Raw genomic sequence first — 27,314 nt, forward strand, 5'->3', positions numbered from 1 at the left:
ATATATTTAGAGAATTATATAGTACTCTACTTGTATATATAATTATTCTACTTGATTTTCACGTTTAACACGTTAATTTCATTTGTACGTTAACCTTCCCCTTTATATATATATATATATATATAGAGAGAGAGAGAGAAAAGAGTTCAAATAAGAATAAGGAGTTTCCTAGAAATGGTAAGAACCAACAAAATTTTGACATTTGGCATTACAAATGATGGTGAAAGAACAATTTTTGGAAACTATGTCGGTTATAATGATAAAAGAGTAATTCTAGGAAACTATGTCGGTTATTGGTAATTTTAAATCTCAACCATTGATTAACATGATCCAATGACTATGATTTATTTCTAGTCTTCTTAGGAAACTATTTATTTTTAGGATAACCCTCCTATTTATATATATATATATATAGAGAGAGAGAGAGAGAGAGAATGATTTAAATAAAAATTTGTAATCATTGTAAATTTATGCTTCCCAAATTAAATATATATTTTGGTTTGTATATATTAATGCAATAATCCAAAACGATAAACTTTTACAAACCATCACATCAGTTTTTAAACTTTCCAAAAAAACCTCATTTTCACAACAACAGGCCGACACATAATCACATACTAATTTAATCAAGTAAAAATAATTCTTTTATTATATATTATTAATCACCTAATAAATTATTATTTAACCACCAAATAACTTTGACAGTTTAAACAAAAACAAAAATAATAAAATAAAATAATCCTCTACGTAATATTAATCTTTATATATATTATCCATGGAGTAACCAAATCAATCAGATGTTACCTCTTAAAATCTTCAATGAAGTCAATGAAGGTCCCGTTTCCATCATCATTAGCATCATCAAACTCTGGAAAACTGAAAACCATCAATAATATATCAAGAAACAAATGTACTGTAAGTTAATGTGATATAAACATGCCCCTAATATTTAATTTAGAAACTAATCTTCATGGTGGAAGATTTTAGACAAAACCTTAAGTTAATAAAAGAAAAGAAGAATGCATATACAAACGAAACATTAAGGCGAGAAGATGTGTTCGCCAAAACTCTTAACTGATTTCGACAATTTCAACAAAATTATAATACAGAGATCTGTAAATCTCAATTATAAACGAAACATTAAAAGAAAAGGAATGGTAATTTGGGAACGAAACAAAAATAAAAAAATGGCAGTTGTACGCGAGAGCTGCATGCAGAAATTTTAATCGCCGACAATAACGAAGAGCGGCGTTTGAAGTTTGGGAAATAAGGTTTGGACGTGTAAACTGTAGAAGGTTAAATAGGTAGTAGAGTATTCTTATTTTTTGTTTTGGGTACGGTTTTTTCCATTTTGCAATTACAATAGAGTTTGAAGGACAATGAATTTAGAATATGACTGTTATCAAGATTCAAAGTGATTGATTCAAACAGAAATCGATCTCCCTATTGATTCAATAGCAACAACGAAATACGATTAGTCTCCTTCAAATCAAATCAATGGCCGAAAACAATGCTAATAAGCAACTACACATAGCAATGTTCCCATGGCTCGCATTTGGTCACCTCTATCCATTTCTTGAACTTGCAAAACTTATTGCCTCCAAAGGCCACAAGATCTCTTTCATATCTACTCCTACAAACATTGATCGCCTGCCGAAAATTCCCGAAACATTGACTCCTTTTATCAGTTTCATCAAAATCAAATCTCCCAAAAGTTCAAAATCTCCCCGAAAACGCAGAGTCCACCCGGGATTTACCCGCAAATAAGGTTAAGTACCTCAAAATCGCATACGACAGCCTCAAAGAACCTGTTGTTGATTTTATTAAAGCCTCATCTCCAGACTGGATCATTTGTGATTTTGCTGGTTATTGGTTGGGGCCATTAGCCGCGGAGCATGGCGTCCGGACGGCTTTTTTTAGTGTATTCCCTGCGCTCGTGCTTGGTTTCATGGGTTCCCTGAATACAATGTGCGGGAACGATGATCGGGCATCAGTTGAAGAATACGTTCAACTACCAAAGTGGGTTGCATTTCGATCCCATGTTCGACCAAGCACGTTTCAGGTTAACAGAATCATGCAAAACTTAACTGCCGACGATGAAAATGTTAGTGACGTGTATCGACTTGGAGCCACCGTCCGTGGATGTGACGTGGTGGTTATGAGAAGTAGTGTGGAATTCGAACCGGATTGGTTGAACCTCCTGAACGATTTATACCAGAAACCAGTCGTCTCAGTCGGGCTTTTACCCAGCAGAGACGAAAACCACAGTTTAAACTGGTTATAAACGAAAGAGTGGTTGGACAAGCAAGAAAAAGGGTCGGTTGTATACATAGCCTTTGGAACGGAAACTAAACCGAATCAGTACGAACTGACTCAGCTGGCTTTAGGGTTGGAGTTGAGTGGATTGCCTTTTTATTGGGTTTTAATAACTGATCAACGTGGGGTATCCGAGGATGAGGTACTTGAGTTGCCAAGTGGCTTTGAGGAGCGGACAAGTGGGCACGGTGTGGTGTGTAGGGGTTGGGCCCCACAGTTTAAGATAGTGAGTCATGACTCGGTTGGTGTGTTGTTGATTCACTCGGGTATGAGTTCGGTCATTGAAGGGCTTCAACTTGGTAAGCCACTCGTGTTGCTCCCGTTCATGTTCGACCAGGGTTTAATCGCAAGTTATTTGGTGGAGAAGAAGATGGCATGTATGGTACATAGAGAGGATGTGGATGGGTCGTTTACTCCGGAATCGGTGGCTGACTCACTGAGTCTTGTGATGGTGAAAGAAGATGGGAAAATGTATAGAGAGAAAGCAAAAGAGATGATGTCTTTGTTAGGTGACACAGATGTTCAAGACAAGTGTTTGGATGAGCTCATCATGCATTTTCATCATAACTCTTCCAACAAGTAATTGTTTGTTTGTTTATTTGTTTGTTTGTGTATATGCCACTTTTGAACAAGTTTGTTTTCTGTTGTACTAATAATGTTAAGTAATAAAGCTTTGAATCAAGATTTAATACTTGGATATATATATGTAAAATCATCCAATTGTTTTTACTTATTTCACATCATTGAGACAAAACAAGTTTTACGTCACATTAATTAGCTTGTAAACCTGGCCTAACCAAAGACAAAAACCAACTCTTTTGCGACACATCAACACCAAGTACGGTAACTAATTTCGTTTGGAGAGCCAAATGTGAATGATTCCCACAAACGATATCTAGATTACTAGGGGTATATACTGCAAACATTTCCTCGCCGAATTGTGCCATTTTGATGTAAACTGCAAATCATGTGATGGAATCGTGTTTGATGGGCAGATAAGTATGGTGGCAGATTTGTGGTTGGTTAAAGATTGGTAGGGGGATAATAAAAGGAGTTTCGAGCTTCATGATCGTAGGAGGCATTAGGAAGATCCTTTTTATGGGTGAGAAATAGATCAAAATGTTGTAACACTGATTGGAATAGGTATAGTGTCAAACTTTCAACATCGGTGATGTATCTGTATAGATTAGATGTTTTGTGATTTTCCGTAAATTTTATACAATGAAAGTAAGTCGACCTTATTGGGTCAAACAGAGTTAAGCCTAAACTCACCGGCTAAGATACCAATGTAACTCTACATAAGTGAAGTCATGCATATATAACAAAGGTACGCTATTTTTCCCTACATATATTTACTATTCTTTCTAGCCTATTAAATTGCAAAACTAACATCATAATCACAAAGTATTTCAAGAATTAAGTGTCTGCTCATATAAACTAAGTCCTGATGCATGTAAAGTTAAAATGTACTTTTGATACTCACTTCTAGCAGATGTGCTTCCTAACATATATTGCTTTAACCTTAATCATCATCATCACCATACCCAATAAATCCCACTGACGGCAAAGCTATGTTAGGGTCTAAGAAGGGTAAGATGTAGACAACATTACCTTTGCCTCGTAGGAATAGAGAAGCTGCTTCCAATAAGACCCCCGGCTCTATAGAAGTTTTGCATCAAACCTCATACATAAGGCACACGGGACCCTGGCCAATTGATGCATGCACCATTGTCTTTCGGCTATCAATGCTACCACATGATGTATGATTAACCTTCCACCACTTTTAGCGTTATTTTAACGTCAAAATTAGTGCGATTTCACTTTTGCCCACCGAGGGCCCACACATATATACATTATATGCGCGTGCCGCAAGCAGGGCATATCAACATTAATCACATACGCAGGTTATATCACAACACATTTCATCAAAATATCCAAACTCTCAATTCAAACAAGGGGGCATAACAACCCTTCATAACATCATAGTCAACATCCTAAAATAAAAAAATAAAAAAAAAACAAACAAACACACAAGGTGATTATACGAGTCGACAAGGTACCCGATAACACAAGACGTCCATACTATAACTAAATATCTCTCTTTTATGCTATTGGTCTTCTACTTATAACTTATAAAGCTTTATTAGCCTTTATAATATAAACTGCATTATGCCTTGATTTCAAAAGAACCTGCTGCCACTATCGTCCGAACCACACAACGTTCACCAGGTTTGATATCAACGTCCAACCGCCTCATAACTTTGTCTTTCAAATCATAACTGTATAAACCACTCTCAGGTCCGGGTTTCCTAAAGATGATATACCTCTTGCTTCTCACACAAGTAACCGGAAACGGAAGCACAAACCCAGGATAAATGCTTGAACACAGATAACTCGAGGTGCTTATTGACTGCATATTCTCCCACTTTGACCTTTGGTAATCTTTAAGCATCCATATGTTGATTTTATCGAAAGTAACGTTATGAAGAAGCGAGAGAAAACCGCCCATTTCAACCAGAAAATACCGTTTGTTCATAGGAAAAACATCAGACACAGGTAAGCGCGTTTGACGAAACCGCTCTTTCACTGTATCCATAGAAACCAAGTACTTGTTACAGTGAACATCCCAGTGAAAATACCTACCTTGAACCGAAACCGGGTCATCCCAATAATACCGCCTCTGACCCGTATAGTAAGGCCCGGCAATCTTTTTCCATGCTAATGAACTACAAGATGCAATATCACCTTTCAAGATAAGAAGCTCGCATTGGATCTGTGGGCCCCAAAACACGTGAACAACCTTGTATACGCCCTTGAATTTATCATACGAAAGACCGACTCCGCATTTGCAGCCGTAATGTCCTCCGCAGGAAGTAGAACACGGAGGAAGAAACAAACCTTTTTTGCTGATGATATTGTACACGTACAAAGTTCCTTGTTTGTTGAGGTCGGTTATTAAAAGAAATTCATTACACCACGACTTCGTACGACCGGTGTATTGTAATTCAAGAGGTTGGTCTTTCAGCGCCAGCCCTTGTTTATGCTCACTTATATCCATGAGGCGCACCGCACTGCTTCCACCGGTATTTTCAAGAAGAAAAGATGCATGGTCTCGTAATACCCTATCGGTGATCAAACTGAACCACCGTTTGCAGACGAATCTGGTTTTGTAACGAAGTATATCAGCTGGAAGCTTTTGAAAGATGTCTAGAACGATGTCATCATGAAGAGAGGTAAAAAAATCGACTTTCGTTCTCTTGCTTGGCGCTTGCTTGCCTACGCTTCCTTTCCTCTTCCTTTTCATTCCAGTTTTCACCGAGTTCTGTTTCATTAAATATATAGATAACGCTTTCAGTTGGTTGCAAATGAAAAACTAAAATATTGAACACAAATATGCAAATTCAGAAGAAAAAAAATTAGAACTAAATAGAAATGATATTCACAACGATCAGAAAATAAGAATTGAAGAGAAGCTTATCTTAGTATCTCTAATAATATTCCTAGAAATGATATTCTCCTTATACATTTTATTTCTTATTTTGATAATCATTAATGAAGAGAAAAAGAATGCTGAAACCACAAAATAAATAAATTCCAAAAAAAGATATTTGACCCGGGTATAAAGGGTTGGGGAATTTCAGAAAAGCATGCCTAGATCTTCTTTAAGGGTACGAAACAACACGATATTTAGGTAGCTACGCAAATCACTTTAGAATCCAAGAAGTCAGCAGTAAACTAATTGGTCCAGAGTAAAATAACAAAAATATTAATTAAACTTGAATTTTATTTGGTAACTATTTATATAAAAATTTATATAAATAAATAAAGTTCCAAACTAATATAGACTTGAGAACTGGTAAGCAAGTTTTTTTCTTTGAATCAATTTGCAGCATTGCAGCCGTGTATGAAAGATGCTGTAAATTAGAAAATTTTCTTATGCTAAATGTGTAATGTAACAATAAAGAAGGCGCACGTGTGGTCAAAACAAGAAATAAGTTAACCCTGTTTATCCCTAACTCAAATCCTTGACCTTTTGGACTAATGTAACTTAAGCCACGTGTTCCATGGCCGATCCTACAAATGTTATATCAACAAGACAAGTAAACATATAAAAACACATACACATACACATACACACACATCTTGTGATCTCAAGTTTAATTTTATTTTTCTAAAATTACAAAAATCAGAACCACATTCCTTAGAAAAGCGATGCATTTGTGTAAACAACTTTAGACTATGCAGTATACCCTTTTCAGGAAAGACCAAAAAGAACATTTATTTACCCCTTTGATTGAATAATACAAGGCCACATCATATAGCAGTGTTGTAAAACTCACTAGGCGCTAGTCGGGCGGTGACGTACTGACTAGCGAGTAATGAGGATTAACACAATTAAATTTTTGATGTAAAATCTCAAACTCACACACATCGAACCCTCATTTGATAATTTTTTATTGCTTTTTTACAAACCTCAGCATTTCGAACCCTCATTTGATCATCTTTTGTTGCTTAAAACTTGAATGGATCAATGCTGATGCTTAAAACTTGGGTTGCCATGTTAAAACCAAAGGACCAATTTAGACAACCTACTGATTTTTGGGGTCCGATTACATAAAATCACATCGCTAGAGTACCGATTAATCTCGACTTTTACAACACTGTCATATAAAAGGCAAAACTTGTGCATCTTAGAAAATATACAAAACTGGAATCATATCACATCCAAATCTTATAAACCACTATTCTACAACAACTAACACCCATTAATCAAATCTTAAAACACTCTAATCACACACAAATTAGCTAAATTACCCAAAAGAAACCAGAAACCCTAAAACATTTCATTATCGATTACAGATCTCAACAAATCAAGCAAAAAGGCGAAAAAGCCAAAAAATTTAAGTTTATCATCCACTTAAATAAATTCACAACGGTCAGAAACTAAAAACTAAAGAGTAGTTTGTCTTAGCATCTCTAATAATATTCATAGAAACGATACTCTCCTTATGCATTTTATTTCTTATTTTGATAATCATCAATGAAGAGAAAAAGAATGCGGATAACACAAAATTAATAAATTCCAAAAAAAGATATTTGACCCGAGTATAAAGGAATCAGGAATTTTAGAAAAGTATACGAAATAAAAGTAGATTTACATTTGTAAATACCCAAGGAAACCCAAATTTTGCCTAGATTTTCTTAAATGATGCAGAACAACACTATATTTGGGCAGATACACAAATCACTTAAAAATCCAAGAAGTCAGCGGTAAGTGGATTGGTGCAAAGTAAATTAACAAAAAAATTGATTAAACTTGATTTTTTTTGGGTAAATTTATGTATGAAACAAAGTTCCAAACTATATATAAATTTGAGAATTGGCAAGCAAGTATTTTTCTTTAAAGCAATGCGCTGCCGTTTACGAAAGATGTTGAAAATTAGAAAGATATCCTTGATGTGTAATGTAACAATAGAGATAGCACACGTACAGTTAAAACAAGAAATAAGTCAATCCGTTGTATCCCTAACACAAACCGTTGACCTTCTGGTCATCAAGTATTAACTTAAAGAGTTAAACCACATGTTCCATGGCCAATCCTAAAAAAGTTACATCAACAAAACAATTAAAACATATACATACACACACGCGTGCACACATTATGTTATCTTCAAGTTTAAATTTATGTTTACAAAAACCAAAACCACATTCCTTAGAAAAATAATATATTTGTGTAATCACCAGTTAAGAGCATCATCCATGACAACTTTAGATTATACAGAAATGGACACACCATTTTCAAAAAAGACCAAAAAGAACCTTTAGTCATTCCTTTAATTGAAAAATGCATAGCCACATCATATAGCAGTGTTGTAAAACTCGCTAGACGCCAATTAGACGGTGGGGATACCAACTAGCGATTTATATGAATGAATCGGATTGAACTTTATATGTAAATTTTCAAACTTACACACACACACATCGAACCCTTGTTTGATCATTTTTTGTTTCTTATTTCACAAACCTCAGCATTCCGAACCCTCGTTTTATCATCTTTTGTTGGTTAAAACTTGAATGGGTCGATGCTGATACTTAAAATTCGAGTTAACATGTTAAAATAAAAAGACCGATTTTGACTGATTTCGACCGCCTACTAGTTTTTCAGGTCCGATTACATAAAATCGCATCGATATACCAATTAGCGAATGATCACCGACTAATCCTGATTTTACACACTAACACACATAAAAAGCAAAAATTATGCATCTTCTTAAAAAAAATCCTAAATTGGAATCATATCATATCTAAACCCTATAAGCCCTCATCTACAACAACACCCATTAATCAGATCTAAAAACAATCTAATCACACACCCATTAGCTAAATTACCCAAAAGAAACCAGAAACCCTAAAACATTTCATTATTAATTACAAATCTCAAGAATTAGGTAAAAAGACGAAACTAAGAGTAGTTATCTTAGTATCTCTAACAAAATTCCTGAAATGATACTCTCCTTATGCATTTTATTTCTTGTTTTGATAATCATCAATGAAGAGAAATATGTGCCAAGAATACAAAATAAATAAATTCCAAAATAAGCTATTTGACCGAGTATAAAGAAGTCGACGAATTTTAGAAAAGTATACCAAATAAAAGTAGATTTACATTTTGCAAATACCCAAGGAAACCCACATCTTGCCTAGAACTTCTTCAAGGGTAAGATACAACACGATATTTGGGTATTTTCACAAATCACTTTAAAAACAAGAAGTCAGCGGTAAGCAGAATGATCCAAAGTAAAATAACAAAAAATTTGATTAAACTTGAATTTTTCTTTGGTAGATATCTATATTATAATTTATGTATAAAACAAAGTTTCAAACTATATATAAATTTGATAATTTATGCTGAAAATTAGAAAGATTTCTTATGCTTAATGTGAAATGTAACAATAGAGATAACACACGTATGATGAAAACAAAAAATAAGTCAATCTATTGTATCCCTAACTCAAATCCTTGACCTTCTGGTCATCAATTTATAACTTAAAGACCACGTGTTCCATGGCCAATCCTAAAAGTGTTACATCAACAATACAAGTAAACATATACATACACACGCGCATACACATTATGTGATCTTCAAGTTTAAATTTATGTTTTTCTAACTAATACCAAAACCTCATTCCTTAGAAAAGTGATATATTTGTATAATGAATATACCATTTTCAAGAAAGACCAAAAAGAACCTTTAGTTAGCCCTTTGATTTTAAATACAAGGTCACATTGTCGATTACAAATATAAAAAAATTAGGTCAAAAAACGAAATTAGTAACTTACCAAACAAAATTAACCGGATTAAATTTTTTATATAAATTTTCAAACTTACACACAGACATCGAACCTTCATTTGATAACTTTTTATTGCTTTTTTACAAACCTCGGCATTCTGAACCCTCGTTTGATCATCTTTTGTTTCTTAAAACTTAAACAGGTCGATGTCGATGCTTATGGCGTAGGTTAACAAGTTATAACCAAAGGACCGAATTTGACCGCGTACTGAGTTGGGTCCGATTACATAAAATCGCATCGCTTGAGTATTGATTAATCCGGATTTTTACAACACCATCATAAAAAGTCGAAAATCATGCATCTTCTTAAAAAGATCCTAAATTGGAATCATATCACATCTAAACCCTACAAACCACTCATCCACAACTAAACACCAATTAGTCAGATCTTAAAACACTCTAATCACACGCCCATAAGCCAAATTACCAAAAAGAAACCACAAACCCTAAAACATTTCATAATCACAAATCTAAAAAAATTAAGTAAAAAAACAAAATTGGTAACTTTTTAAACGAAATTAATCGAATTGAATTTTTTATGTAACTATTCAAACTTATACATACACACACACACACACCTAAACCCTATAAACCACTCATCCACAATAACTAAATACGAATTAATCAGATCTTAAGCAACTCTAACCACACACCCATAAGCCAACTTACCGAAAAGAAACCGCAAACCCTAAAACATTTCATAATCAATTACAAATCTCAAAATTTAGGTAAAAATAATAAAATTGGTAACTCATCAAACGAAATTAATCGAATTGAAATTTTTTATGTAAAATTTCAAACTTACACGCGCACACAGACATAGAACCCTCATTTAATATTATTTTATTGCTTTTTTACAAACCTCAGCAATTCAAACCCTCATTTGATCATCTTTTGTCGCTTAAAACACGTTAAAAATGGATCGATTTACTCCCGCCTACTGACTTTTTGGGTCCGATTACATAAAATCACACCCGATTAGCTACCGATTAATCGGCAATGAATACAATTTTTACAACACTGTCATGTAAAAAGCAAACTTGTGCATCTTCCTAAAAAAGATCCTAAATTGAACCATATAAGCACTAAATACTAATTCACAACAATTAACATCCATTAATCGGATCTTTATTAACTCTACTAATACACCCATAAGCCAAATTACCCAAAAGAAACAAAACCCCCAAAACATTTCACAATCAATTACAAATCTTGAAAATTAGATTAAAAAAACACGAACTTGGTACACAAAAAGCCAAGATTTTTAGTGGGTATGAGGTAATCGAATGGTACCTGTAGATCGGTAGCTTCAATCGATGAAAAAATCAAGAATCATGAGAGTGATTGGGAGAATTGGGGGTTTTTCTAGGGCTCAATTGAGCATGCGCGGGAGATTCATGGATGGGTGGGTGGGTTTTAGTAAAATCTTTGTTTATGGTATTAACTTTAGTATTTTGACTTTTGACTAGAGAGATTTGGGATTAGAAAACATTAATTTGAAAGATTTTGAAGTGGTTTGAAAATGAAAATATCCTTTTTAACATGAAAATATATGAATAATATTAATGATTAATTAAGATTTAAAAGTTATCACATTTTCAAAAATAATAATGATAATAATAATAATAATAATATTTAAATAATAATAATGGTTAATTAAGGTTTAGAAGTTATATAATAATAATAATAATAATAATAATAATATATGAATAATTTTTTATAATGATTAATTAAGGTTTAAAAGTTATCACATTTTCAATAATAATAATAATAATATATGTATAATAATAATGATTAATTAAGGTTTAAAAGTTATCATATTTCCAATAATAATAATAATATATGAATAATTATAATGATTAATTAAGGTTTAAAAGTTATTACATTTCCAATAATAATAATAATAATATATGAATAATAGGAAATAATAATAATAATAATAATAATATATGAATAATAATAGTTATTAATTAAGGTTTAAAAGTTATCACATTTCCAATGATAATAATAATAAAATGATTAAAATCTAAACACGTTCATATACACATTGTTTTGTAAATATTTATGTAATTTGACATTCTGTTGATATGAATTGTATATATTGTTTTCCACCTGCAACTTGTTCTCGAATAAAATGATAGCTAACTTTCATTATGCTTTGTTCGGGCATGAAAAAAATGGATTTGCACCAAGGTAGGTTGTATCAAGATCATCACACAAAAAGGTTGGAGCATTTTTTTGTAAGCTTAAGTTCTTTTGGTAATGTTGCTAACTAGGTTAATTCAGCTACTGTGACAACGAGAGCTTTGTATTCTAATTCTATAAATGTCCGACAAACTATTTTATGCTTACGTGTGATCCAGGAAACGAGGTTATAACACCCCCCCCCCACCCCAAACACACACACACAAACACATAATGGATCGACAATCATCATAGCAGTCAACATTTGAGAAGGCATGAAGAGACGAGGTCCCTGCCATTTCGCATCGGTAAAGGCTTGAAGATGGGAGCTAGAGTCGTGACGAATTAGAAGTTCATGATCAATTGTGCCTTTTAAGTATCAAGTGATGCATTTTACAACTGACTAGTGGCTCTCATAAGGAAAATGCATGAATTAGCATACTTTGTTTATAGCAAAGGTGATGTCATGTATGGACAAAATTGCATGTTGTAGGGCTGTTGATGAGTTTTGTTGGATAAAAAAGGAAATGGTCGTTTCCAATAGACGAAGGTTGTGATGTGCTCGCTCATATGAGATGAATCTAGTTTACACTTGGTAAAACCCATGTGTTGATGAGATCATTAATGTACTTTTGTGAATGAAATATTTTCATTCTTTCTTCTCCATCAGGTGTCACCCTCCGTTCTCATCTATATCGTGCATACTGATCTACAAATTTCATCGTCAACCAGCATCATCTACTGGTATGTCTTGATTCATAACCGATTTCAAATATTACAGATGTTGAGTAATAACTGATCTTGACTAACCGGTCTTAAGAACTTAATTGAGTTTGCAGTTACTGATTTATAATATTACTAGTTTGAGGCCCGTGTATTAACGGGTAATTGTTGAAAAGTTTAAACTTTAACCATTAAGTGAAATATATTCAACAAATTAATCATATATTGTTACAATTACTATTAACATTAAAATTTAGATAACTAAGATTACACAAATATGTTTCAAATAAGTAAAAACTTCCTTTTACACTACATTTGTGATTATATTTGTAGATATACATTGTTTATCAAAAATCAGAATTTTTAGTCCATGTCTGCTTGTAACTCTTACTAAGGTAACATATAGGTCTGCTTATAACTTTTGATATATCCACATATAGTTGTCCGTGTGACAAAAAAAGGTTCTCTAAATACATACAAACTCTAGATAAATGATTATATATCCATGAAATTAATAAAAAAACATATTCATACACATAAAATATCATAGCTTTTAATCAATTAATATGACGTCATTTGAGAAAATCTGCTCATGTTTATAAAAAAAACTTGATTAACCCAAAAATCATATTACCTACACTTTGATGTTATAATCATCATTAGAATCTTTAAAATTTGAAATTAATTGATCATGATAAATTTGTTGTCATTAATATTAATTGATCATGATAAATTTGTTGTCATTAATATTCTGTTTATAAAGTGAAAGTAGTGATTCTTATATATAATAGTTGGAAGTAGGACTGTCAATTTTACCTGTAACCTAAAACCTAACCCAAGAAAACCTGTACCCAAATCCAAGCTAACCCGACCCGAGAAACTTGAACCCGAGAAAATACTAACCTGAACCTGAACCGAAGCAATTCGGGTTGGTCTTGGTTCAGAATTCTAAGTTTCGGGTCAACAAAAATAAACTTTTAGTTTTTAAATCATATATATTTTTAGGTATTAAAAGCCAAGCCTTACTCGTTGGCGTTATCAGGATTTAGTCCAAGTCGATTGTTCTCGTTCCACATATAATGAATCGTTGTTTATTTTTATTATTTTGAATATAAACCATAATAAGCACTTTAATTATGTACTAATTAACATGTAAAACTAACATAACCTCGATTCGTTGTATTTGAATAAAAATAAAAATAATAAGGTAACATAATATAGGAATTGTGTAAATAACTGATGAAAACGATATTCTATGTTTCAATATCCTTAATGATTTTTGGAAAACGAAAATAATGGAATGAGATTGAAACAAATTTTTTGGTTTAAAATATCAAATGCTTTTAATTAGGTAATTTATCTTATAAGGCATATTAAATTAAATATATTTGAATGTATAGAAAAAGTATAAATCAAGTCATAAAAAATATGTTTCTGAAGCATTTTGGTCTGAGTTATTGAATAAAATATTGAAAACTAAATATTGATCTTTTTATTGCTAAAACCATTTATACTACAAAAAAAGTCTTATAAATAGATGACAGATAGTTCATAGAATAAATCGTCATACATATTGATTATAATTATACTACTCAACTTCAATGATTTAATATTAAACTTCAAGATATATATATATATATATATATATATATATAATATTTATACAAAATGTTTGTAGAAAATTAAGAAAAATACATATTTCATGAGTTCAAATGCATATGAGAAAATTTTAAATCCAAATTTGAAATCAATCTTATATAAAAAAATTATGTACTACTGTTTGAATCCTTGCTTAAAAACAATTTGTAGTTTATCATACAAATCCAAATTTTTCGATAATAATGCACCTTTATTTTTATTTTTTTAATTTGCAATTACTTGTGACTTTCAAATTTTTTTCTAACATGTCTACAACTTCAATTTTGATACTTTTCTTATTTCACCAGTAATGTTAATGAATGAATCAGTTAGTAATTACATTTAGGGGGTGTTTGGCCTAGCTTTTTTAACAAAGCTTATAGCTTTTTTTACAAAATAAATATAACTTAGTGTTTGGTTTAGCTTTTTAAGCTTACGCTTATAAGCTTATATAAGCTCATTTGTAGAAGCTTATGTGAATATGGTTTTTTTAGCTTATTTAAAAAAGCTTATTTGTGTAAGGTTGTAAGTTACTTATTTGTCCTCAAAAGGTGATTGATTAGTAATTATTGAAGCAACTTATTACTCTAACAAATTAAAGAACGATGAATTTAATAACTTATTTACACATTATTAACTTGTAGAATATAAGCTAATCCAAACACTTAAAAATAGCTTATCAAATAATAGAAAATAAGCTATAAGTTACTTTAAAATATAAGCATAAGCCAAAAAAAAAAAAAAAAAAAAAAAAGCTAGGCCAAACACCCCCTTAATAAACATAAACTTGAATTCATATATTAAAATGATTTAAAAGATAAGGACCATATATGAAAATTTATTAAAAAAAGGTAAGGAGGGCTATAAGCTTGACAAGTGCCAAAAATTGTAGTCTTTTATTAGAATAAATAGATTGAAGTCGATTTGTGTGTTTCGTTTATATAATATTATTGAAATCGCTATTAGGATCATAATCGAATCTTTCAGATTTCAAAAGATTTTTTACCACAAACGTTTGGACATGGTTTTATAAAATATTTAACCCTAAAAGGTAGATTAGTTTAATTTTGATTAGACCTTTATTCGGTTTGGTTCAATTAGTTATCTGTGTTAATTTTGATTGCATCCTTCTATTATTTGACATTTGACAAATTTGATTAGACCTTATCTAATTTATCACTTGACAATTCCGTGTAATACACTTGTTCAAAAGCTAGTATAAGATATATCAATTACACAAGTCTTTTTTATACAAAGAATGGAAAACACGAAAAACCAAACTACACACATATGACCAAGTGTACATATCGTATACGTAGTATAATATTAGCAAGAACGAACTATCGATCTCGTGTCTCAATATCTAACCGATGTAAAAAGTGATGATTTGTAAAGGGACTAACGATTCCAAAATAAGAAACTAAAAAATACCTAGAAAAGCCTAAGGAGTTCAGATGAAGAAAAACCACCTAGGTGTTGAATCCTCTTGACTGGAGTTACAAACCAAATTGAATATGTGATCGAAGAAAAGTTGTTTGAAGGGCTAAAATGGGTTAGATCCTGCAAGGGTTAATCCCACAAAACAATGAATTAATGTTATAGACACCCACCAAAACCTAATCTCGTGAAGCAAGTTTTAGTTATCATTACTTGTGATTTAGGGTTTCCAAACTGGGTTCTTACAGATCGACAACTTGAAGAATATAATCCGCACAATAAGTTTGAAGAAAGTTGTAACTAGTTTCTGGATCCTTTTATTCGGATTTTTTTTCTTAGGTAGCTCACAAGTTTTACAAGTTATGTTTTACCGATTTTGTCTATTACCGATTTAGGTTTCAAGCCTCATATTATACGTGCACCTTTATAACCTAAAGACAGTACGCGTTGAATCTATCTAACATACTTATATAGAAAGATCAAAAAGACCACACAAATCAAATCTAAAACCAATAATAACAATCATGCACACACATAATAAAATTACATAAATACAAAGCGAATCAAGATTCATCCAAACCTAGATGATTGAAAGATGTTTAGCTTAACATAATCAAGAACAATACAAAATCAGTAGAAAACATCTCTGAAGTTAGTAGAAAACGGAATATGAACGACAAAATGAGCGGATTAACTCAAATAAACGCTAATTGTGTGATTGATCTTCATCGGGACTTCAATATCTCTTCGTTTATGCTCCAAGATCCTCCAAAATTGCTCATTGGGATGTTCGTCAATGATCAATGATCATTTTACGTGCCTGGGTTGATGTATGGTTCGTGCATTGTAAGTTGTATACAAACTGTGCGTCTGTTTAGATTCAACTCACCTAGACACCCACAATTCATACATTATGACTCCCATAACTAATCTTCTAGTTTGGGATATGCCCATGTGAAGTTGTGGCTCATTTTGTCGCACTGTTTTGCTCAATTAATACCTCCAGCTATGGGTTTTCATCAAAACTCATCAAGAACACCATCCAAACCTGAAAATTCACAATTTAAATGAATACGTACCATAATCTTATCGAATTTGCAATATAAACTTGTTAAATGTGTATAATAAGCATGTATATTTAAGATCGCATCGACCACTTTAAGAGAATGATCAATCTTTGACCCACGAAAACCCCAGTTGTAGAGGATTTGTGAGTAGTGACAGACAATGAAACCAAGCATGCAGAGCTTGTTTTAGCTCACAAAGTGACTTGTGTAGTAAACATACATGATCAGGGTATTTGGCATCAATAGAGCCTTGTGGTTGTTTAAGGTAGACAGTTTGTCCCCCATGTAAAAATGCATTCCGAACATCAAGTTGCCGTAAAGACCATTGCTTTGTAATTGCAAGCAAAAGGACCACTTGAATAGTTGTGGATTTAACCACACAACTGAATGTTTCAGTAAAGTCAATGCCATGTAACCAAAAACGTTTCGGTTAGAAATATAAAAAAAAAAATTAAAACACCAAACATGTCACTCCAAACAACTCATACTCACTATCAATCAATCAATCAATTATACCTAGTGGGATCCCACAAATAGCAAAACTATAAGTAGGGTCTAGGGAGAGTGAGATGTAGGCATATCGTACCTCTATCCGATAGGATAGAGAGGTGGCTTCCATAAAGACCCTCAGCTCTAAAAAACATATGTATGAGTGAATATAAGAGGAAAGCAAAGTTCCACAATAATATAATTAATAATAGAATGTAGTAAAAATAATAATACTAATACATAAAAATATATAATATATGACAAGAAAACAACATAATGGTGTGTGATCAAAATAAAGTAATTAAAGAGTAGCCCTTAAGGTATTCATTTCTCTTAAAAATCCTTAACTTTAGTTCTACGTCTTTAAGAATTCTTATCCTCAATCATGTCCTCGGAGAGGTTTAGGTCTGGCAAATCATGTCTAATCCTCTCATCTTAAGTCAGTTTAGGTCGGCCTATACCCCTCCTATCCTCAATCATGTATAATACTCACCCTATGTATGATCCAAAGAAGACACACATCTTCAATCACTTCCAAGGTCTTTCCTGAACATAGAGCCACTTGCTTTAAAATGTTATTGTTTATTGACCTTCATATGCACCACAATCTTGTAAGAAAATTAACCTCCGCTACCTTCTTATGTTCCTGTTTTCGGTAGATATCCATTGGTTTTCCCATCATACCAATTATTCTTATAAATTTACCCTTTTCATATAATCAGCACAAAAAGGAAACAAAAAATAAACTCTTCTCAATTCCTAATCTTGTAGCCCAAAAACATACTGACAAGAAACTTATATACAATGCTACAAAAACTTATATAATGGCATGAGTTGGAGCAACAGGAAGGATGTTGGGAAGCTTGAAGTTTTGTGTTTTGACAAATGCTCCTAGTAACATATCCATATGGCTACTAATCACACCCCTGATGCAGTAACTCTCCGCTTCAATCGCCATTTTCTGTTTCAGAGAGTAATCACGAGTATCCATTTTCATACCCTCATCTGATCTGCACCAAATGGTAACGTTCAGATGTAACAGTTTTGACTCATATACTTATAATTGCATATGCACTACCTCATGATTAACTTTGACCAGCCACCACATCCAACCGCCTTAAGGTCATCAACGGTGGCATTGCGTAGCGTTTCAGGCTTCCTTGATAATAAAATCAACGACCATCCTCCAGAATTAAGTTTCGTGTACAATTCAAACAAGAAAACATGTTTCATATGCTTTGCCTCTCTAACACAATCGTCACAACCATATCGATCATATCTGCACCATAAAAGTTACAAAAGGAAATATATTTTTTCGTTAGTCGATTATAGTTTGTAAAGATAAACAAAAACATGGATCATGGATGATTGTTTACCCGTACAGAAACGAGTCAGTATGCAAAGTTTTGGCAGGAAGGAAGTCATCTATGTCCATTAACACCACATCATGACCATCATAATTCGCTGTAATCCCATTGAAGTAATTCTCAACCAGTGACACTGAATTGTTTAATTCTCTCATGTAATGACCTTCTTTTATGTACTTAACAGCCGCATCCTTGCAAAAGTTAGGTAACGAATACGCTTCAAAGTTGTTAATCTCCTCCGCGTTCAAAGCAGCCATTTTGCAGTAATCATAATCATAATGATGATGCTGATGTTCATGATGATGATGGTGATGATGATCAAATCTGGAAGATTCAATCACTCCGGCCTCCCTACTTTGACATGATTGTAGCATTACAGTCAACGCGGTTAATAAAGTCAACATTAAGATCCCAACTATCACGAGTGCACCAACGAAGATAGTTGCAGCACACGATGACATATACACCACTGATTCCATCCTAAATTCACTTCCCATATCTGCCCCAAAGAATATCAAAACTTAATAACGGAATCTAAACTGTTTTTGTCACAAAAAAACTTTTAACTATATTGATACCGGATCTTTCATCACTTGAGACACTTTGAGCAGAATATTCCCTCTCCATCTGATGACCGTATGATGACATATTGATGTCAGTTTGTTGCTCCTAAAATTCTACCCACACACCAGATTTACAAGATTAGTCTAGTATATCATAATTAAGCTTACAAATACTTGATCTCAACGAATTAACTCGCTTATAAACAGATTAACTTACAATTTCCCTAAATCAAACAGAAACGGTAGATATTCAGATCGAATTATGCCGATTAAAGCTACTTATTATGCAAGTAAGTATCTTCACATGTAAGTCAATCTATGAGGTCAAACACTTAAACACGGATTCTGATTAATTATATTTTATGGAACAGCAAAATTTTGTTAATAAGAATCCGGCTAGTAAGAAAGTAGACAGAACGAGACAAAATTACAAACCGACCCAAACAAGGATTCTCAATTTTTTTGAACGGTAAAATTTTGTTAATAAGAACTCAGCTAGGCGGCTAATAAGAAACTAGACAGGACAAGACAGAATTACAAGCCATGGATTGATAGATGTAGAACCAACTATCTTCAAAATCATCAAGATAAAACTTTCTTCGTTTTTATAATCGAATTTCTATAGATTGATGCCATAACATAATTTATTCATTTAAGTCGAATTTGGTGACGAAAGTAACATCTGATTTGTGAAAAGATAAATAAAAAACCTGATAGTGACTCTGAAGTTGGTTTGAGAGGAAACTGAGATTAGAATGAATGATGAATGAAAACTGAGTTGCTTGAATGGTGAGGACGTAAGAAGACAAAAAGATTGAGAATTGAGAACATGTCAAAGGACAGAAGTGACAGTGATCGGATATAGATATAGATATAGATTGAGTTTCATATGAATGGGATGATTTTGGGTCGCTTTCGATTGGAAAGTACTTGATGTGCTGCCACCCTATTGGCTGGCTTCTCTCTATAATGCGTTTCTTGTTCATTATTATTATTATTATTATTATTATTATTATTATTATTATTATATGAACTTTTTTACATTTAGGTAAATACCCAACATATATAAAATAATATGAAGAACCAAACTAGAAGATTCAATACAGTCATACGGATATAATACTTCATCGTTCATAAAAATAAGGGAGTATTTGGAGAAGCTTTTTAAATTGCTTTTATGTTTATTTGCTTTTTGAAAAGGAAAAACAACTTTTGAAAAGCTCTATTATGAAGCTTTTAGATTTGTTTTACCAAACACTTTTTGCTTTTCAACAAACAAATTGCAAATAAACAAGTTTTAAAAGCTCACCCAAACACCCCCTAAAACAAGTGTGTAGTAAGCGAGCGTTTTGGTGTTTGGTTGACTAGCTTCTTGCTAGTCTTTGTTTTCAATACAATTTGGTTGTTCAAAAAGAAAATGTATTGAATTTAAAAATAACTATAGCGATAGCGAGATAATAAACTTAAAAAAGAATAAAATACTTGTTTTTATGATATATTTTTTACAAGTGTATTAACATGACTATGTTAGTCATTTAAAAGTTTTCAGGGAATTTAGTTTTGAGACTGAAATTAAAACTTAAAAGAAATACAAGACTATTAAAGATGAGCGGAAACAATATAAGCTGTTTTAAACTAAATAAAAGTTGCTATAAGATTAGGGGACGAAAGTATACGTTCCTGTTATTTTGCTCTCTTAAACCTTTAACACAAAAACGAGTTTAAATCGTATCATAAAGGTTCGTGTTAAGAATCGCTATCGTGAAAAAGAGAGATCAAAACAGAAAATGGTATATGTATCTTTATAAGAATATATTTATAGTAGAATAAAAGGTTGCAATATGTATTCCACCATGACTCAAAACTTATTTATAGAAAACTTTTAAGGATATAAACATAAACATCTATCATAAATTTCTATATTCACCTTTTTTAGTTTTAGGAAAAAATCATTATACTTTGAAGTTTTTTTTGAACAGTTTGGCTTACTGGCAATGCACACCCCCTAACACCTAAAGGACCCGGGTTCGAATCTCCCAGAGAGAGGGACCTTTCAACCTAAAATGGTATTTTTTTTGCCTCCGCAGAGACTCGAACCTAGGCCACCACCCGGGCGGGACCCTCGCAAGCGAGTTATCCCCCCACCTCCGACCGGCTGGGCTGGACCTCATCGGCATTATACTTTGAAGTACAAGGTTGTTCAGGTTTGTGGGCCACACCTACTTTTGCCCACCCAAACAGAAAGTAAAAGCATCTTTTAAAACTGCCCTGGTTCGTTATGGTTTTAAGGTTTTGCTTTTAAGGAAAAAACCCAACTGTTATTTTGGGTTTTGAACCCCCCCTAGTTTACAAACTTCATGGTCTCTTTAAAAAACTGCATTTATCAAAGTCGAAATTTTTTATAAATCCTGCCTAAAAACAAAGAGTATTATCATTCCTCATCTGACCCCGAGTCTGAACCCGAGCCCGAGCTTGACGCAGGCGCTTTACCATTAGCACTCTTTTCTTTCTTACCCTTCTGTTTATCATCCTCTTCATCTTCACTATACTCACTCTCATAATCTTCATCATACTCGTCTTCTTCAATCTCCTCGTCCTCATCCACACCATCTTCCAATGCCGGTCCGTCCTCCATGACCCCACCACGGGTCCCGGCCCGAGTCCGTTTCACAACTTTGACTTTGACTCCTGTCTTCCTGTCACAGCCAAGCCAAGAATCACACAACAAATAACAAGTCAAATTGTAGTTCCCTTCACTTGGGGCCTGGAACTTCCCCATCACGAGGTGGGACCCGCTTTTGACTTTTTCAACTGCCTCTCTAACTGCTTTATTTGTTTCCTTAGGGTTTGCGCCCGAGCCTTCCGAGGTTTCCTCGATTGCTTTTGAAGCAGCAGTTAAAGCCGAAGCTTCATCCATGAAGTTCACCTTTTGTGAAAACCAGACATTGTTTGAGGTTTGGTCGGCCATAAGAAACCACCAGTTTTCTTCCTTGTGAAACGGGAAATATGGGGCGTGAGGTAGGGCGCGGGTCAACCCGTTGGCCCGTTTTAGGGTTACCCAAGCTTGAACTGTGACAATATCACCTTCTTGGATACCTTCTTCGCCTTCGGTCCCACAATTGACTTCAACTGTTACTGAAGGCATCATTTCGAGTACCGACTCCACATCTTGAATTTCAGCAGCCGAAAACCCGGCAACTTGAGAAAGTAACTCGGCTCGGTCCTCGGTTTTCATGTCACGAAACTCCTGGAGACTTTTCACCTTCTGCAATAACGTATTTTGAATGTATAAATGTACGAACTAAAAGCAAACAAACGTTAACTAACGAATGTAAATGAACACGAACAAACGATCATAAACGGATTTAATAAAGCAACATGTCATAAACAAACATAAATGAATGAACAAGACGTGTTCAAACATACGAGTATAAATAAATAAATTTGTTCGAAAAATAATAATAAAAATGTACAATAAATAAGTTGATTAATTAATTAATAAAAGGAAAAATAACTAGAAAAGAAAAAAATTGTAAAAATTACATATTTTGTCCTTCGGTTGTAAGAGCAAAACGATCATTTAATATAAAAAGAAAAAAGAAAAAGGTTAACACTGGGTGGTAGAAAGGAAGAAAAGTGTGACAACGTATAAAGTTTAGAAACATTTTTTGAACTTACTAAAGTTAAAGAAAAATATCTGAACTTACTAAAGCTACCCCCATACATGAAGAACAAAATATGTTATTTACCCTATTATTTAACTGAAAAGGTTCGACCCGTTTGTTATTTAACACACAAAACTACTTATAATTTCCTTTTGTTTTAAAAAAAGGTATTACGGGTCAACCCAACCCGCTTTGACCCTGATAAACCATTTACCTTGCGAGCTATCTTTTTCATGACAGCCTCATTAAAATGAGGAAGCTGAAGAAAAGGTGCGTTTCCTTCTGTAGATCCTCCAGTAGCTTTCCTTGCACTAAGAGGAACAGCCTGCAATAGTAACAAGTATTATTTTATAATTTACAATTTTAAGCATTAAATAACAACATTCAAATGATGAGTTGACTTATTTTGACCAACCTGAATGATACATTGAGAGAGCTCAACAACACCAACTGCAGGCCTCAGCCAGCCATGCCCTTGAGCTGTGCGTGGTATAACTGCCATCTGTACATAATAAAACATTATAAAAAACTAAATATTTGGTATAAAAGTTATAAAACTATACTCTAATTTTTATAAAAGAATTCTCGAGGAGCACCTTCATTAATTCCTCAATAAGGCGAGGCGCAATTTCCACCACACGTTTGTAGTCTGTTTGTAATTCAGGGGTTAAAGTCGCTGTTTCGCGAGTCAAATGTGCCTGAATCAACAACTCTGTCTGCAAACAAACCAAAACAAAAACATTAAGAGTCAACTCAACATTAAAAAATATCTTTTAACAAGACTTTACCTTTACTAGAGCGGGATGTTGTTTCCAAAACTTTGCCTGTTCTTGTTTAATATTCTTAAGATCTAAATTTAACTCGCTTCTAACTAACATAAACAATTTCTGAAGCGGTTCTGCATCAGATCTACGGATTGGAATCTCCATATATTCAGCAGCTTTAATTAACACGTCCATAACTTTGCTGTAAAATCAAAACATAAATATATAAATTGGGATAACTTACACACCAGCAATAAAATTATAAAAGAAGTGTAACTGTGTAAGTGAGAAGACGTTTACCTTGGTGCTAACGAGGGTTTCATGAAGTAGTAATAAGCCGACAACGTTTGATGCATAACATTATTACCCGTATATTTTGATGACTTGGATAGATATACAACAGCCACCACCAATGGTAGTAGAATACACACACCAACAATCCATAGTAACAATATTCCACCCGATGCACCTTCTATATTTAGCAAAAATTGAGGAAGAGCTATTCCCATTTGAAACCCCTAAATCAAAACAAAACACGATAATCACAAATGGGAAGACTTGTTATATTTTATTTCTAACCAACTCAATGGGTTAAGCTACAAGATTTAACTAAAAAAATAAGGGTCCCACAAGTCCAAACTCATCCAAAGTAGGGGTGTGCATGAAATCAAATAACAGAATGTTACCAAAGTGAGATAACCAAACCCAATAAGAAACTGACAGTTTGATTTTATGTTGTTTAATAAACCGGAGTTTAGGTTCAGTTTCGGTTTTGTTAAAACCATAAACTGAACCAACAAAACCGAACTGTAAATAAAAAAACCAATTATAAGAAATTAGTAAATGGTGTCGCACAAAAATCATAGATTTAAATGTATAATAATCAATTGATTATATATTAACACAGAAATTTAAGCCCAAAGTTTCAGGTCCAAATTCATTATTTTAGACCACTTTTTCGACCCAATACTTTCAGACGCAAATTCATTATTTTGGGCCCCCTTCTACATCCCAAAGTCAGACCCAAATATTTTATTTTAGGCCACCTTTTCGGCCCAAAGATTCCGTGCCCAAATGATTAAACCAAACCAAATCCATTGTAAAAACCAAAACCAAACATTTTTCGAAAACCCAAAAACTGAATTTTCGGCTTGAGTCTAAAACCAACCCATGCAAACCCCTAATCCTATATTCAAAAAAAAACTTTAATAAAGAAAATCAGAGAAACATTATAATAAATTATAATTATTAATTCTTTGCAGTTACATTTAACATATTAATGCTTTATTTTTTTTAAATGAACATACAATGATCTGAAGAGCTCTAACCCGGCCCGGCCCGACCCGTTTTGTAAACCTACCTGTCGACCATCTGGATGACCATACTTTTCAAAGTTTTCACGGGAAATTGGATCAGTAAGTGCTTGATAGGCCTTAGCAATCGACTCAACAAAATATTTATGGGCATCTGGATTAAAGCAGAACAATAATCAATAAATAAACAATTGACGGATATGCAATAAAGGTTAACATGAAAATCAATTTAATCAAAACTTAAGAATAACATGAACCTGGATCTGGATTTTTATCAGGATGGTATTGAATAGAAAGTCTTCTATACGCCTTCTTTATTTCATGGTCAGAAGCTCCAGCTTGTAATCCAAGAATGCTAAATGGTTCAAATACTTGAATCTAATTCCACCACACAATATATAAGCAATGATGCATCATTCATGCAGTAAAACAGGACTGACATGATCACAATACTAGTTTACTTACTTCACGATTAATGTTCTTTATATAGTACACAAGAACACCCATAGCAACCCATAACAACACCAATGTCAAATTACTCCATGTTGAGAAGTTTGAGATCTGTAAATAAAATCAAAATTATTATATCTTGGAATTCCATATTTCTTAAAAATACAAGATATGAAAGAAAAGATGATTGCCTTTTTGAATATTGATTTGCGGTATTTGCCTGAACGAGAACAAACCGCACACTGGCAGTTGATGCTCTTCGCTTTCTTTGATGCAGCACGACAAAGCTTCATGATTGTATAAGGTACAAGTGGCAGTGCAATCATGGTTAATATGAATATTGGGAAGAGACCACTATTCTCTTCTGTAGCCCCCATTCTGTATGTGTATCACTTATTAATGGTTGTCAAGTTACCTGTTAAGAACAAATTAACCATTCGCATAACCTGAAGAGTAATTTTTCCTTAGAGGGGTGCATGAAACCAAAGAAGCCGATCCAAAAAACCAAACCAAAACAAAACCCGACAGTTTGGTTTTATGTTTTTGTAAACTTGAACTTACGGTTCAGTTTTGGTTTTGCATATAATAAAAAACGAAAAAACCTTACCGAACCGAATTTACATACTTTTATTTTTTATTTAAAGTAATTCATAAGACTTTAATAAATATGTAACTTACATACTCTAGCACAAATGTATAATAATCAGTTAATTATTAAACAAAAAGATTTAGACCCAAATTCATTATTTTGAGCCAAATACTTCATCTCAACCCAAAAATTTCAAGCTCAAACGACAAACTGTAAAAACCGAAGCCAAACCGAACGTTTTCAAAATTTCAAAAACCAAAGTTCCAGTTTTTGGCTCGATTTTAGCCCAAAACCTGCCCAAACCAAACTGTCATTGCAGTTGAATGAATTAGACAATGCTAAATCAAATCAAATCAATTAACACGATTTAAGATGAATTCAGCCGATTCATCTTCATGCACAACAATCCAATCGCGTAAAATTAACTCGAGATGAATCAATTTGAATAATTCTTCATTCACAGCAATCAAGTCAGCTAATTGAACAATAAAACCTAATTAGCTAGACAATGGGGCCAATGCCAAACCAAATCAAATCAATTAAATCAATTTAAAACAAATTCAATTGATTCACTCTTCATGCACAACAATCTAATCGCGTAAATTAACTTGAACTGGATCTAACTGAATCGTAATTAAACCGTAAACCTAATTACCTAAACGTTCATCACCGATCAAAATACACAAATCAAACTAATTACATCCAACGAAGGCTCAATTAAATAGCTAAAATTGAAAACAAACGCATCGGATCTACGAATTGGACACAGATCAAATCAAAACACTGAAAAACCTCAGTTAAGAGCTAATGCAATAGTTACACGAGTAAATTGGTAGTAAAGTGAACTGAATTAGGTATGTATGATGATGAATTGATTACCTGTGAGTGAATTGGAATTGAGATAGAACTGGAAGACGAAGGTTTTGTGCCGTCTGCTGTTATTTATGTTTCGATTTGAGAATAATATTCAGCAGGTGTGTTTGTGTAACCCCCAAATATCAATGAATGATTTATAAATAAATGGGTGTAAAAGGAAATAAAGAAAGTTGTGTGGGTAAGTTGAAAACAAATAGAATAATGAGGGGTTAAAAGAAATTGGTGTTTTACAAGGAGTTGTGATATTTTTTTTCAAATGATCAATCAAGAAAATTTATTATTAACGAAGTAAAAGCCGACCTAGTAAGTTGCTAGTAGGCACAAAATACAAACACATCACACCCTTCACATGCTTATATAATTGGTTTAGTTAGATGTTATTATTTGAAATTAGACTCAAATAATTTAAAATTTTATTTCAACTGAATATAAAAAAATTTATCCAAATTTTGAGTTACTTGAGTCGAATCCTTATTAGATTTGAATTTCTAGTTCGAATGAAAGTCAACTTTGAAACCAGA

General features: G+C 33.0%; 3 protein-coding genes and 1 pseudogene across 3 annotated transcripts; 1 reads left to right on the plus strand and 3 right to left on the minus strand.

The window, feature by feature from the left end:
• The first annotated feature begins 1,434 nt into the window (after positions 1 to 1,434).
• Positions 1,435 to 3,053, plus strand: LOC143558804 (UDP-glycosyltransferase 91A1 pseudogene; annotated as a pseudogene).
• A 967-nt stretch (positions 3,054 to 4,020) lies between these two features.
• On the minus strand, positions 4,021 to 11,112 carry LOC143558832 (F-box protein At3g07870-like). Its single transcript, XM_077047591.1, has 2 exons — positions 10,962 to 11,112; positions 4,021 to 5,638 (listed from the first exon to the last, which is right to left on the minus strand). Exon 2 carries the CDS (start codon positions 5,618 to 5,620, stop codon positions 4,484 to 4,486), a length of 1,137 nt encoding a protein of 378 aa, XP_076903706.1. The 5' UTR covers positions 5,621 to 5,638; positions 10,962 to 11,112; the 3' UTR covers positions 4,021 to 4,483.
• A 5,884-nt stretch (positions 11,113 to 16,996) lies between these two features.
• On the minus strand, positions 16,997 to 19,760 carry LOC143558805 (uncharacterized protein At2g39920-like). The gene is made up of 6 exons (XM_077047564.1): positions 19,675 to 19,760; positions 19,152 to 19,250; positions 18,583 to 19,072; positions 18,285 to 18,485; positions 17,891 to 18,216; positions 16,997 to 17,100 (listed from the first exon to the last, which is right to left on the minus strand). Exons 2-5 carry the CDS (start codon positions 19,219 to 19,221, stop codon positions 18,024 to 18,026), a joined length of 954 nt encoding a protein of 317 aa, XP_076903679.1. The 5' UTR covers positions 19,222 to 19,250; positions 19,675 to 19,760; the 3' UTR covers positions 16,997 to 17,100; positions 17,891 to 18,023.
• A 1,741-nt stretch (positions 19,761 to 21,501) lies between these two features.
• On the minus strand, positions 21,502 to 26,895 carry LOC143558834 (dnaJ protein ERDJ2A-like). The gene is made up of 11 exons (XM_077047592.1): positions 26,797 to 26,895; positions 25,520 to 25,743; positions 25,344 to 25,439; positions 25,136 to 25,256; positions 24,926 to 25,032; positions 23,866 to 24,083; positions 23,590 to 23,767; positions 23,398 to 23,517; positions 23,217 to 23,303; positions 23,016 to 23,126; positions 21,502 to 22,401 (listed from the first exon to the last, which is right to left on the minus strand). Exons 2-11 carry the CDS (start codon positions 25,703 to 25,705, stop codon positions 21,568 to 21,570), a joined length of 2,058 nt encoding a protein of 685 aa, XP_076903707.1. The 5' UTR covers positions 25,706 to 25,743; positions 26,797 to 26,895; the 3' UTR covers positions 21,502 to 21,567.
• Positions 26,896 to 27,314: the final 419 nt, after the last annotated feature.

This window comes from Bidens hawaiensis, unplaced genomic scaffold, assembly GCF_021521415.1.
Source record: "Bidens hawaiensis isolate Kalapana, Puna unplaced genomic scaffold, B.hawaiensis_p1.1 tig00019660_1, whole genome shotgun sequence".
In the NCBI taxonomy this organism is placed as follows: domain Eukaryota; kingdom Viridiplantae; phylum Streptophyta; class Magnoliopsida; order Asterales; family Asteraceae; genus Bidens; species Bidens hawaiensis.